The sequence below is a fragment of the Culex quinquefasciatus genome, chromosome 2, assembly GCF_015732765.1.
Source record: "Culex quinquefasciatus strain JHB chromosome 2, VPISU_Cqui_1.0_pri_paternal, whole genome shotgun sequence".
Lineage (NCBI taxonomy): Eukaryota > Metazoa > Arthropoda > Insecta > Diptera > Culicidae > Culex > Culex quinquefasciatus.
In genome coordinates this window covers 219,890,853-219,904,187 of record NC_051862.1, presented here as the reverse complement: position 1 = coordinate 219,904,187, position 13,335 = coordinate 219,890,853, and the positions used below count along the sequence as shown (strand labels likewise).

The 13,335-nt window shown below is 36.2% G+C and overlaps 2 protein-coding genes across 3 annotated transcripts in view; one reads left to right on the top strand and one right to left on the bottom strand.

Annotated features, from left to right (window-relative positions):
• Nucleotides 1-6,652, top strand: part of LOC6035745 (beta-1,4-glucuronyltransferase 1) — a 21,947-nt gene extending 15,295 nt beyond the window's left edge. For both annotated transcript variants that reach the window (XM_038256280.1, XM_038256278.1), the window contains exon 4: nucleotides 5,799-6,652. In XM_038256280.1, the coding sequence (XP_038112208.1) occupies nucleotides 5,799-6,599 (801 nt within the window). In that variant the 3' untranslated portion in view covers nucleotides 6,600-6,652. The remainder of the gene's footprint in view (nucleotides 1-5,798) is intronic.
• On the bottom strand, nucleotides 6,627-13,335 carry LOC6035744 (protein obstructor-E). Its single transcript, XM_001845819.2, has 3 exons — nucleotides 13,141-13,335; nucleotides 7,306-7,382; nucleotides 6,627-7,241 (listed from the first exon to the last, which is right to left on the bottom strand). Exons 1-3 carry the CDS (start codon nucleotides 13,202-13,204, stop codon nucleotides 6,726-6,728), a joined length of 657 nt encoding a protein of 218 aa, XP_001845871.2. The 5' UTR covers nucleotides 13,205-13,335; the 3' UTR covers nucleotides 6,627-6,725.

Here is a 13,335-nt window from a genome sequence, read left to right as displayed (position 1 = left end):
GAAATTAGTCTCAAATCTAATTGAAACAACTCAAAATTTAGCATTGAATAAACACTCTCAATTTTGTCAACACTCTTCTGGAAAAAACAGCAAAATTTTCTGGGTTGATTCTACTTACTAATCAATTAAATCAACCCTACCATGTTTTTTAATTCAATTGGGTGCTAAACTGCCCCTGATCGCATAAATGTCCCATATGGGTCATTCCATCTCAACTGTGCACGAAAAAGTGCAAATTTGAAAATTACCCTCTCCGATCCTGCTCAAATTTGGCAGAGCTGTTGATACTATCAAAACATGTAAGAATCCCGAATTTCATCCAAATCGGACCACCCCCTCCATTTTTGTACCTCCCCAAAAAATCGACTTTTTGGCGATTTTTGACCAAACCTCCTAGTTTCAAACGTCGATAGCTCAGGAACCACAAATCTTAGAGGGTCGGTCTTAGACTCAATTTTGAAGGAAATTGGACGTAGAATCCATTTCCGTGATCAAAATTTAGATTAATTTATTTTTTCTACCTGTATTGCGCAATTGAAAACTTTAAACGGCCGTATCTCAAAACACCCCAACTTATTTTTTTATTTGACCTCACCATCGTGTTCCCGGCCAATTTTACATAAGAATCACTTATCGACAGAAATGAATATGTTTTGTTCCAGAGATATCGAATTTTAAAGTTTTGTGTTTTCGAGATTACCTACATTAGCTTCATTCGCCGCATCTGCTAGAAGCACACAGGTGGGCTGATCAATAACTGCTACCTGGTTTTCTGGGAGATAGTTAATTTAATTTATCTTTTTATAATTTTACGCATATATTTATTCAAATGGCTAATAGGGGAAATTCTCGTATGTTTGCCAGGTTAAGTCAAAAAGCCGTAATTGCCAATGGTAAACAAAGCCTATTTTGCATCGGTACTTACGAAAAAACAAATTTCAAAAATGCTTAAGATTGTTCATCAACTCGTCTCTCAAGTGCCCCAAACTGAAAAAAAAATAAATCTTGTTACAATTGGGAGAAAAACAAATATTAGTGTCGGAGGTCACGGTGGCTCTTACGGCTTTTTGAAAACTCACCCGAGATTTTTACTATTTTAACAACAAATTTTGCAAAACTTTTGATAGAAACTTGCTTGTTCACTTCTTTCTTATTGAGCTATTTATCACTCGATTTCAGTTGAAAACGCTTTTAATCAGCTGTAATTGATGCCAAAGCGCTGATATGGCAACATTAGAAGAACGCTGGAATTAGATGCTGTTCCCCTACCTTGATTAATCTATTTTTGTGAAAAAAATATTTATTGGGTTATTTTGAATGCACCGTTTATTTACGTGTTGCTAACCGTTTTAGAGAACCTCCGAGGCCATGACTAGGGCCTTTATCATGGGCGGTAGCAAAATAGTACCATTCAGCAAAAACCCCAAAACCTGCTTTATTATTATTATAGTTTATTATTGACACTTTACCATAATTTTGCAAATCTCATTTATGGGTTAAAAGATTGATCATATTAAATCAATTTTTATTTTGTGAGCCAGCTCCATTTGATTAAAAGATGATTTTGGTCAAGGTACATTTTATTTAAAAAAAATCCTTTATACGTGAGGACAGCAGCCGTATTGTGTTCCAAGAATCCAAGAATGACAGAAGAAAAAAAAACACTGTTGTTCGGACGATGTCGAAATCATCGCAACAAAATTTGGGGAATTTTGCAGCAGATCAAACTTTGTGATTTTTTTACATTTTTCAGTTTTATACTTTACAGAAATCCTTTTCCTACTCCTTGTGATCGTCCTTCACTAGAGTACAACAAATCAACAAATTTTATTCATTTTAATTCATATTTTTAACTAAATAATGTATCGTGCACTTATTGTTCAGTGTTACTAACAAGTTTAATTGCATTTTGCATCGGAATCCAATTCTGCCCTTTACTGTGTGTCGTTATTGCTCTGTCCTGTGGGTTAGCACAGAAATTCACTTCATTCATTGTTTTTAACAGATAAACATTCGCGATTAAACTCCAGTTTCCTACAGTGTTATACAGTTAATTTTTGCCCAATTTGATAAAGATTATTTATGATGAAATATTATTTCAATAAATGACCAGGTAGCAGTTATTGATCAGCCCGCCTGTGTGCTTCTAGCAGATGCGGTGAATGAAGCTAATGTAGGTAATCTCAAAAACACAAAACTTTAAAATTCGATATCTCTGGAACAAAACATATTCATTTCTGTCGATAAGTGATTCTTATGTAAAATTGGCCGGGGAACACGATGGTGAGGTCAAATAAAAAAAATAAGTTGGGGTGTTTTGAGATACGGCCGTTTAAAGTTTTCAATTGCGCAATACAGGTAGAAAAAATAAATTAATCTAAATTTTGATCAAGGAAATGAATTCTACGTCCAATTTCCTTCAAAATTGAGTCTAAGACCGACCCTCTAAGATTTGTGGTTCCTGAGTTATCGTCGTTTCAAACTAGGAGGTTTGGTCAAAAATCGTCAAAAAGTCGATTTTTTGGGGAGGTACAAAAATGGAGGGGGTGGTCCGATTTGGATGAAATTCGGGATTCTTGCATGTTTTGATAGTATCAACAGCCCTGCCAAATTTGAGCAGGATCGGAGAGGGTAATTTTCAAATGCTGTTCCGCTTCAGATGGAATGACCCATATGCATTTTCATCGAGATCGAATTTTTGATGCAGTTTGGTTCAAAATCGTGTGCTCTTTCGAAGACCTATAACATCCAGTACTTTGTTCTAGAAATCAGGAGGAAATCCAGTTTTTTGCGAAAACTTAACACGTAACCTTATGTATGGGACAAACTTCAAATGCGTTTTTCTCAGCTTGCTGTTTTTGCATATGGGACATTTATGCGAACATGGGCAGTAAAGCCCTATGACAATTTTTATGTACAACGGTAAAAACACGATTAAAAACAATTTCTGATCACTTTTTTTTCATTTTAACGCAAAAAAAAAATTGGCAAGGCAACATTTTTTCGATGGCTCAACTATGGTCCCCTTGGAACGAGCTGTCAAGTAGGAGCTTTCCTGTCAAGAAGGACCGCGAGATTAATTTTTCAAAATTGATTTAAAAATCCATTTTAAACTCTGGTGGTCGTAAAAAGGGTTATTGTACTCAGAAAAATAAGCTTTATCGCTGTAAACAATGATATCAGCAATCTAAGCTTCATTTTAGGACCCAATTGAAAGTAATTGCTGTTTACACGTGCTCTTTTTCTGTCAGAATAATCTGTTTTCGATAGCCGGCTAATAGCAAAATTATTGGTTCTAAACTCGTAGCCTTATGTGTGAAATAAACGTCAAATTAATTTTTCTCAGCTTGCTGTTTTTGAATATGGGACATTTATGCGAACATGGGCAGTGCACTTTATCAAAATTTTTGTAACGTTCTTTTCACTTCAAAATCTTATTTTATACCTAAAAATAGAGTAAGAATTTTTCAAAAACTCATGATTTTCAAAAAAGAATTACTTTAACTCAAAGTTTTTTTTTATTTTGATCTTCAGGAACAAATCCTGATTTTTTGCCTTCCTAACCTTACTGAGGAAAATGAACTTTTTAAATAGACCTCCTAGACCTACCTTCATTTGTACATATCGACTCAGAATCACCAGCTGAGCAAATGTCTGTGTGTTTGGCTGTATGTAGACATGTGTACCAAATCAATGTCACTGGAATATCTCGGCACAGGCTCAACCGATTTTGGCCGCAATGGTTTTAATCAATCCGTCTTAACGTCCCCTAAGTTGCTATTTAAATTCATGCAGTTTTATCATGTATTTAAAAAGTTATGTTAAAAAAACTGTTTCATATTAAATTAAAATTACGGTAAAAAGGGTGGTTTTTTAATGAAACCCTCAAATGTTATATATTTTTAGAAAGCATATGAGTAGACCTTTTAGGTGGAGTAAGAATTATCAAGATGTGACTTACCTATCTTAAATTACAAGCAGTTTAAAAAATGGTCAGAATTCACATAACCTCAACTGGTTGGGTTCTCAAAGACCGTGTCTGTATAATCTTGACAAAAAGTCTGTAGGTAGTCTGTTTTATTACTCATCACTTATTTTTATTAGGACCTCCTTAGGCGCTGCGAACGTTAGGGGAGATCCATAAACATGTGGACGCTTTAGGGGGATTGAAATCGCTATAAATGAGAGGAAGGCACCAACCACCTAAAGGTGGATTAAGTAACGTTTTTTGTTAAAAGGTCCTAGAAGCTATATGACTTATTCAATTAAAACTCAAGATGAGTTAGGAGTTTTTGATAAAAAAAAATAGGTAAACCGAAAAAAAACTGATTTTTTAATTTTTCTTTTTATTACTAAAAGTTCAATTCCCAAAATACCTACGTAACATTAATTTTTATTTTTGTGTGGCTTTTTTGTGGCTAATCAAAACTTCTTCTGAGCCATATTGCGTGATGGTGCAAAAGGGAGCCAAACATTTCAAAAGGGCACATAACTTTTGTAAACAACAGTGTATCCCTTTCCCTCAAATGACGCCTTTTGTTGGTGTTAAAGGGACACAGTATTGTTTACAAAAGTTATGTGTCATAATGAAATGGCAGGCATGAAATCTGTTTAAGGAGGTATGATTTTTTAAATCATTTTTTTTAATATCGAAGACCTGGCCAAAAATATTATCAAAAAACCCTTTTTAAGCATAATCAAACTTGAAATTGACAGGTACTTAACAACTTATTTGATAAAATGTGGCGGGCAGAATGGGTTTTCTTCAAAGTTTGTATGGAGAATTAGGGCGGATCGTAGCTGTTGCATACAAGCAAAAAATGCATGCAATATGGGGGGGTAGCAAACAGCACTAATTCTCCGTCTATTATTTGGAGATAAACCATTCGGCCTTGTCTAAATATTTTTGGAAAAATCAAAATGCAAGTGTTTTTGGAGTCCCAAAACTTCATGCATCCCCTCAAGTTGAGCTTGCGCAGAACTTTTGTTAGTCGGTATGATAAGACCAATTATTACCACGCTTATTAGGCAAAAAATTGGTTATTTTTTTTCATGAATTCGATTTTTAAAGTTCCCAAGAGAAAATTGTTGAAAATCCACCAGTGGAACCAGGTCTAAAACTGGGTCCTGTACCCTACCGATTTAACAATGTTTAGATACCATTTTTGTAAAAGCAGCGATTAAATTTGTAAGAAATTTGGGCCGTCCCGAAAATGTTTAGGGCAACTCTCAAAATACAAAAAGATTATTGCAAAAGAGCCAAACTTTAAATCTTGAATCAATTATATTGTTTCAAAGTTTGTTGATCAATATAACACAGAAAAATATGTTTGATTTTCAAATATTTGAAAGTTACCTTAATTTGGGTCTCGTGGCGCAGGGGTAGCGGCTTCGGCTGCCGATCCCGATGATGCTATGAGACGCGGGTTCGATTCCCGCCTTATCCACTGAGCTTCTATCGGATGGTGAAGTAAAACGTCGGTCCCGGTTTCTCCTGTCTCGTCAGAGGCGCTGGAGCAGAAATCCCACGTTAGAGGAAGGCCATGCCCCGGGGGGCGTAGTGCCAATAGTTTCATTTTTTTCTTAATTTAGATATTTTCTAGTTGAATATTATGTACCATCATCTAGCATATTTTTATTAGGTTCGTTTCGGTTAAGACCGAGTCGGCTTTGTGATCTGTTTTTTTAAAAATGTATTCTATTCTATAAAGTAACAAGTTGAATGAAATAATGACAAATTAAGCAAACCTCGATAATGAAATTGTAAAGTAAAGTTGTTGAATTTTTGTCTTTTCCAGATCAAACACTACCAGAACCTAATCCAGCAAAAACTAGCCTGCCCAAACACCACCAACTCCTTCCTGACGGAAAACTCAACCGAGCCCACGCCCCAAAACAACGCTCGCTCCTCCTCTTCCTCTTCAAACCACACCTACCCGGTCAACGTGGGCCGAAACATTGCCCGGGACGCCGCCCAGACGCACTTTGTCCTCGCGAGCGACATTGAGCTGTACCCGAATCCGGGCTTCATCGACATGTTCCTCCGGATGGTGGCACATCCGGTTTATCGGTCCACGTTGGACCGACCCGGAGTTTACGTGTTGCCGATCTTCGAGGTGACGGACGTGTCACCCGTTCCGGAGGACAAGGTCGAGCTGCTGGGGATGCTGAGGAGGGGCGAGGCGATCAAGTTCCACGAGAAGATTTGCTCCAGCTGCCACACGGTGCCGAGCTACCGGGACTGGCTGCGGGTCGTGAAGGTGGACCAAACGATGGACATTCTGGTGACGGCGAAGCGGGAGGGGGAGTTTGGTCGGTGGGAACCGATCTATGTGGGGACGAGGAAGGATCCGCAGTACGAGGAGCGACTTTGCTGGGAGGGCAAGTTTGACAAAATGACGCAAGGGTATCTGATGTGCGTGCTGGAGTATGACTTTCACATTCTGGACAATGGATTTTTAGTGCATCGACCGGGGATTAAGACCGTTAGCGAGGCGGCCAGGCCGGAACTGGAGCTGAAGCAGCGGAATTTTGTAGAGCAAGTTATCTTCCCGGAACTGATCGGATTGTACGGACAGAAGGAAAAGTGCCAAATGTGATACTTTGTAAGAAAAAACAAAAGTCAATAAATCTAAGTATTTATACCTCTCTAGTCTAGTCACGTGTCTAATTCTGAGTATTTTCAAGTGTACTTATTTCACCTCCCCCAAGCCTACTAGATCCCTTCAAATGGCACATCCGGTGACGTTCTCCGCTCCGTCGCATGCTCGGATCAGCTCGTTGAACGCCTGCTCCGGCCCGCACAGGTTAACCCTTGGCTTATCATCCACACAGATAAAGTACTTCCGGCAGTCATCCGGAGCGCGGAAGAACCGAATTGGAGCCTTCAGCTCACCCTGCGGCGGACACCGGAAGCCCAAATACGCCTCCTCGTCGCAGTCCTCCACCAGATCGGGCCAATCGCACTGGTAGGTGGCAGAGTTGAAGGCCAGCCCGTACGGACAGTCCAGCACGTGTCCTTTGCCGTTGTCGCAGTTCATAAACTGGCCGCACTGGGACCGGTCGCCGAGCTTGTAGTAGCCAAACTGGTGCGGACAGTCATCCGACGGAATGGCCGGTTGGGTCCGGGGGCGGCTCGAGCAGTCCACGTCGATGGGGTACTGACAGGGGTAGGAGAACAGGTTCAGCTTGTCGTTGAAGAGGAGGCCGTCGGGGCAGAGCTTGCGCTCGGGGATGCCTTCCTGGGAAAGTAAAGAATTGGAGTTTGGTCAAATTTGTTTGAAAGCTGTATGGAAAAATACTTACAATACACTCAATATAGGCATCGCACTCGTCAGGAACTGGGTAACGACCGTATTTTTCCGGGCATGATTGACTGTTTGCTGAAATCAATTGGGTAATACAATTTTAAAATTTTAAGAAGTTTGAATTTTTAACTTAATTTTGAAAAAAATATTCTTATTACATGCTACAACTTTGTTTTGTATATTTTTTTTTATTCAACTAAGGCCGTTGATAATCTTTTAATTAAAATGATTTATCATCTTAATTCGTTGTTTTTCTCGCTAGTTTAAAGAATCAATCAGTTGTTTCTTTAAAAATATTGGTCAAAGTCAAAAAAGATGAGTGCTATAACATACAAAAAAAAATCAAATTCAAAAAAGTAAAAGATAACCGTTAGTAAAAGTTTGTGATGTTAATCAGCACCCTGATATTTATTTTTCCAAACTTTTATTATGTGATCTTTTATGATGTAATAATGTGAAAATTTTAAATAAATTTGATACGTTGTTTTATTTAATAAGTTTTTGAAAAAATAAATTTGTACAAAGCATTTTAATTATTCTATTTTGGCAGGCTACCCGTTCATGATTTTCTAGTAATATAATTTTGCACTTCAAATTTAATATTTAAAAATATCTCATCTTTCTTTTACCAAAAAGTAAGCAGGCAAGAAAATCTATATTTAACCAAAAATGTACATTTTCATGTGGTGATTAATTGTAATATCATAATTCTTTTTCAGGAAACTACAAAAAATGGAACCTATGACATTTCCCGAAACCCTCATTCCCGAAGAGACATTTCCCCGAATGCCACATCTCCGAAAAGACACTTTCCCGAAATGACATTTACCCGAAAATCATTTCCCCGAACAATCCATTTCCCCGAACGGCCACATCACCGAATGGCGACTTCCCCTAAAAACCATTTTCCCGAATGGCCACTTCCCCAAATTTTCCACATCCCTGAAAATCATTTTTCCGAATGACCATATCCCCGAACGGCCATTTCCCCGAACGCCACTTTCCCGAACCCGGTCAGGCTGATTTAGTTATTTTAAATCTAAAATGGCGGTGATGAAATATTAAAAAATGAATTTTGTAATACAATAATCAACTATTTAGATTTGATTAAAAAGGGTTGGTTGCAGAACTTGAATTGGACGTAATAAAAATTAAAAAAAAATTGTTCAAAGCCTTCATCCAGCCAAAATTGATAAAGACGAATCAGTTCAGTAAAACATAATCTAGAACAAACTGAATCCTGCGCATCGAGTCGTCGCATAAAGCTATCGTTGCTGTTCAATCCTTACCACGTAGATACCGTTTTGGAAAATTGTCCTTTGCTGAAAATTGCCGCTACAAAAAATAAACTTTTTTTTATGGAACGTGGATAATCTCAATACCCCGCACTCTTGAAGTGTCCGCGTGGTTTATGGATGGCCTTCTACGGCTATTTGTTTTTTTTTAATCTTAAAACACGTAGGAGAATTTAATATTAAGGTCATACTTTTATTAAAAAAAATCCCTAAATAACAATTAAGTTTATATCTAGGTTATCATTCAGGAAAATTGATTTTTCGGAGAAGTAAACATTCGGGTTTATGTAAATTAGGGAAAACGACAGTTCGGTAAAATGGCCATTCAGGTAAATGACATTCGGGGATATGGAATTTTCGGGAAAATGATTTTCGGGGAAGTGGCACTTTCGGGGAAATGATTTTCGGGGATGTGGAATTTTCGGGGAAATGATTTTCGGGGACATGGGATTCGGGAAAGTGGGATTTGGGGATAAGGGATAAAACCAAAAAAATGATATAACAATAAACAAAAACAAAAAATGAGTTTCTAGCAATGTGTCAGAATGCTATTACGGAATCACTTAGATTTTGAACAATTAATTCAATTCAGTAATTCTGAATTACATAGCGATTTGGCGATGATTCGTGTAATTCCAAGAATATTGGTAATCCAGCAGTTATTCAAGAATATTCGAATTATTGTGTTAATTTCTGAGAATTCTTTACAAGGGAAATCATAACATGTCGATGAATCAATAAACACATTTTAATCAATCAGTATAAATTATGATTTTGAATTAAATTTTCATAACAAGATTAAATTGCTGTAAATACATAAATTTGTAAATAGTGTAATAAAATATTTAAGAATCAAATGAATGCAAATAATTTCTGAGTTCTTTAATTAATTTAAATATCTAGAAAGTCTAAGAATAGTAATAAAAAACGGAGTATTTTATAATTCTGACTTCGAAAGAGTTGAAAAATTAGACATATTTTGTAAAATTTCACCATGATAAAATGATCAAAAAATAGAAATAGAAATATATTTAGTTCTGAGCAACTAAAAGTTATAAATTTCCAATAATCCTTGTAATTCCATGCAGACTGGTCAGTAACCTTTGCACTTTTTCAACTTAATTTCTGCATTTCTCTTCAACACGGGAATCTTTTTGGCTTTTCAGAAATGTTATATATTTTGGACCACAGAACTACTTTTTATACCTTTTGCTACAATTAATTGAAAATAAGAATGTCATAAATTGAAGTCTAACATTTTAAAAGGATCAAAATTTGCGTTACAGATCTCTTAAAATGTTAGGTTTAGTTTTGAAATTTTGAAAACATGTTTATTTGAATTATTAGTAATTTTTACAAAGATTTCAATTTTTATCAAAGAAAATCAAACCAATAGTTTGTCGCTTGTGTGCTATCTTGTGACACGTCCTATCTTTTTACAGCAGACGTGTCACAAGATAGCACACAAGCGACGAGTTTCTGAAATATCGTCCACAGAAAAATTGAGGCTTATTCAATACTTGGCATATATTTGTCTGATTTTCTTAGTCCAACAATTTAATAAATATTAAATTTAATCATCTATATACTGCCCACCATTGAAAAAACGGCTAATATCCACTTTTGGCAAAAACGAAATATTAGCACCAGGTTGTAGAGGATGTTCCAACGCATCTTCTGAACCTTGAATTTCACAGAAATAATGTTTTGATTTGGCTGCCGATGCGAAAAACCAAACGGCTAATATGCCACTCTTATGGGAAATTGCCTTGACGGAGATTTTGTGACAAACACTAAAACGCGTTTTTCTCGGAATACTTGATTTGGCATAATAGCCGAATTTTCAATTATGGGCAGTATAGCAAAATATACGTTTTAAATTAATTAATGGACGCATAGCTTCAACAAAATATATAGAAGTGCTTATTTTTACCTGAAAATAAATTTCAAAATGGCTATAACTTCAAAACAGTACATTTTCAATACAGTCACTACACAAGATGACGTTTTCAGATTGCCGATGTTCTACTGTTGACCTCATTATACTATAAAGTAATTTAGAATTCTAAAATGATGGTGGCCAAAATGGCGATGATGATTTAAAAAAAAAAAATAATGTAAATTTATAGACAATAAACCACTCAAATTTGTTTTAATAGAGGTCGCAGAACTAGAATTTGAGGTAAAAAGAAAATGAAAAAATTAGTTTTATAAACCTTCGGGTAGTCGAACTATGGATAGTAAAAACTTCGGATAATCGAGTCTTGACTGTATTTTCAGCAATTCCCCGCGAAAACAGCATGATTCGAAAAAAAGTTCTCCGATCGGGCTGAAAATTTTTCTGGGGGATCCTTGGCCGAAACAATTAGACCCTTTTTTTTGTTTGGCCATTAGGGTAACCTACGCCGTGTTAGGGTGGTTTGAAAAATGGCAATTTTCGTCGATTTTCGCAAAAACCACTTTTTTCAAAAAATCATATCTCCGAAAGGTGATTAGTTTGGCTTTTTGGGAAAAATAGTAAGAAGTTTCAAAAATCTAGCTTAACATTTGAAAAGGTCGTATGAAAACTTAAAATGCTGTTTTGAAGGTCTCGAGACCAAAAGGCCTATGTCTGAAAATATTTTTATCGGATTCCTCGGAAAATTTCACATAACATATCAAAAAATGGTGAAGTTTTTTTTTCTTCAATACTCTGAGATACGATTTTTTGAAAATATAAACTGGGTACCAAAAGTTTCGTATTTTAATTAGGAAAATTTTGGTACCCTTACATGTATAGGTCATCGCTGAAATTTTTCATGTTATCAAGTTATTATTATCAAGTTCAAGTTCAAGTTTTAGTGAAAAAAGTAATTTTTTCAAGTTTTCGTCATTTTCCTATTTTTGCGCGTGGCGCGCCAAAAAATCCAGTTTTTATTTTCAAATAATCGTATCTCAAAGTATCGAAATCATAACTTCATTTTTTTGATATGTTATGTGAAATTTTCCGAGGAATCCGATAAAAATATTTTCAGACATAGGCTCTTTGATCCCGAGACCTTCAAAACAGCATTTTGAGATTTCATACGACCTTTTTAGATGTTAAGCTAGATTTTTTAAACTTCTTACTATTTTTCCCATAAAGCCAAACTAATCACCTTTCTTTTGCGTCTAGGACAGCTAGAATCGGATGAAATGGCGCGGAGATATGACTTTTTGAAAAAAGTGGTTTTTGCGAAAATCGACGAAAATTGCAATTTTTAGAACCACCCTAACACGGCGTAGGTCCCCCGAATGGCCAAACAAAAAAATACGGGTATAATTATTTCGGCCAAGGATCCCCCAGAAAAATTTTGAGCCCGATCGGAGAACTTTTTTTCGAATCATGCTGTTTTCGCGGGGAATTGCTGTTTTATGAAATTGTTTAAAAAGCTTTTTTGTTCATACATTTTATTAGCCCAATAGTTGCCTTTTTTCTGAAGCATGGACTCAAACATTAGAATTTTTTGATAAAAAACACTTTTTGTGAAAAGAATTAATATCACTCCATACTCTTCACTCTATTGATTGCACAACCCCTTTTAATTTTGTACGAAATATTGTATGGAAACCTGTTTGGGTGAGCGAAATCTAGAGTTTTTTTTTTAAGGTATTGTCTATCATATGTTTATAGGACCTATTCTAAAAAAAAATGTAGAAATACGCAAAATGCAATAATTTTGTTATTTTGTGAACAAATATAATTTTAATTACTGCTCAACTTAACATTGCGTTTTTTTTTTTGCAAATTCAAGCAATAAACAGTTTATTATCCTAACAATTTCTTAGTCCGATCACGCTAATCATCTCTCAACCTCAAAATGTCACCACCAAAAATCACATCTTCAATTCAACCCCCAAAACCCAGTAACATCGCCGATTATAAAACTTCTCTCGCGCGTGATCGTGCTGGAAATGCAAATTAGGCTCACAGCCCATTCCGCAGCAGCCTCAGCGTTTCAGCTGCTAAAAATCATTCACCAAGGTGAACCGCTCTCCACGCGGGAGATTGCTCATCTTCACCTTTATTTTGCTTAAATGCCTCCCCACACACAGTACACACAGCTCACATATTTTACGTGCCAAGATTAGCACCTTCGAATCACCTTTTAAATTTTCCGTTACACACGATTCACGAGGGGGCCCTTCCGAACGGCGATGTGGGTGTTCTCGATTTAATGTGGCATTATTTCAAGTATATGCTAGTTGTAGTCAGAGCAAAAAACAATCAATCTATCATTACGCAACTAGAAGTAACTGTTTTCTAGGGCAGTTTTCGTCACTAGTTCGTGATGTAGCAAATTACACTAATGTGCAATATAAAAAAAAACTTGTTTTAGAAATCAATAAGGAAGCAAAAGCAAAGGTGTTAAATTTAATATTAATTCACACTTTGAAACCTTGAACTGATTTAGAAACTGATCGCAGTTAGCCTTGAAAGTTTGAGATACCATGCGTCTCCTCTATTTGAGATTTCAATGTCACACCTCAAAATATTTAAAAAAAATCAATAAAATTACCATGAATGCAAAACAGTGCCACGGCGACGATCACTGCCGCAGGCAGAAATCCGACCGAACCCATCTTCTAATAAAACCAATAAAACACGAATCTTCAACTTCTAGAACACGTGCAACACTTCAAACAGTAACTTTAAAAATCGTTCCCGCCAAACCGTTCGGCGCCGAATTCAAACTAACACTGAGTGTGCCATG

Coding starts and splice junctions, on each gene's coding strand:
- LOC6035744 (XM_001845819.2), bottom strand. CDS start 13,204: ATGGGTTCGGTCGGATTTCTGCCTGCGGCAGTGATCGTCGCCGTGGCA. Junction 7,383..13,140: donor GGCACTGTTTTGCATTCATG/GTAATTTTATTG, acceptor AATTGATTTCAG/CAAACAGTCAATCATGCCCG. Junction 7,242..7,305: donor ATGCCTATATTGAGTGTATT/GTAAGTATTTTT, acceptor TTACTTTCCCAG/GAAGGCATCCCCGAGCGCAA.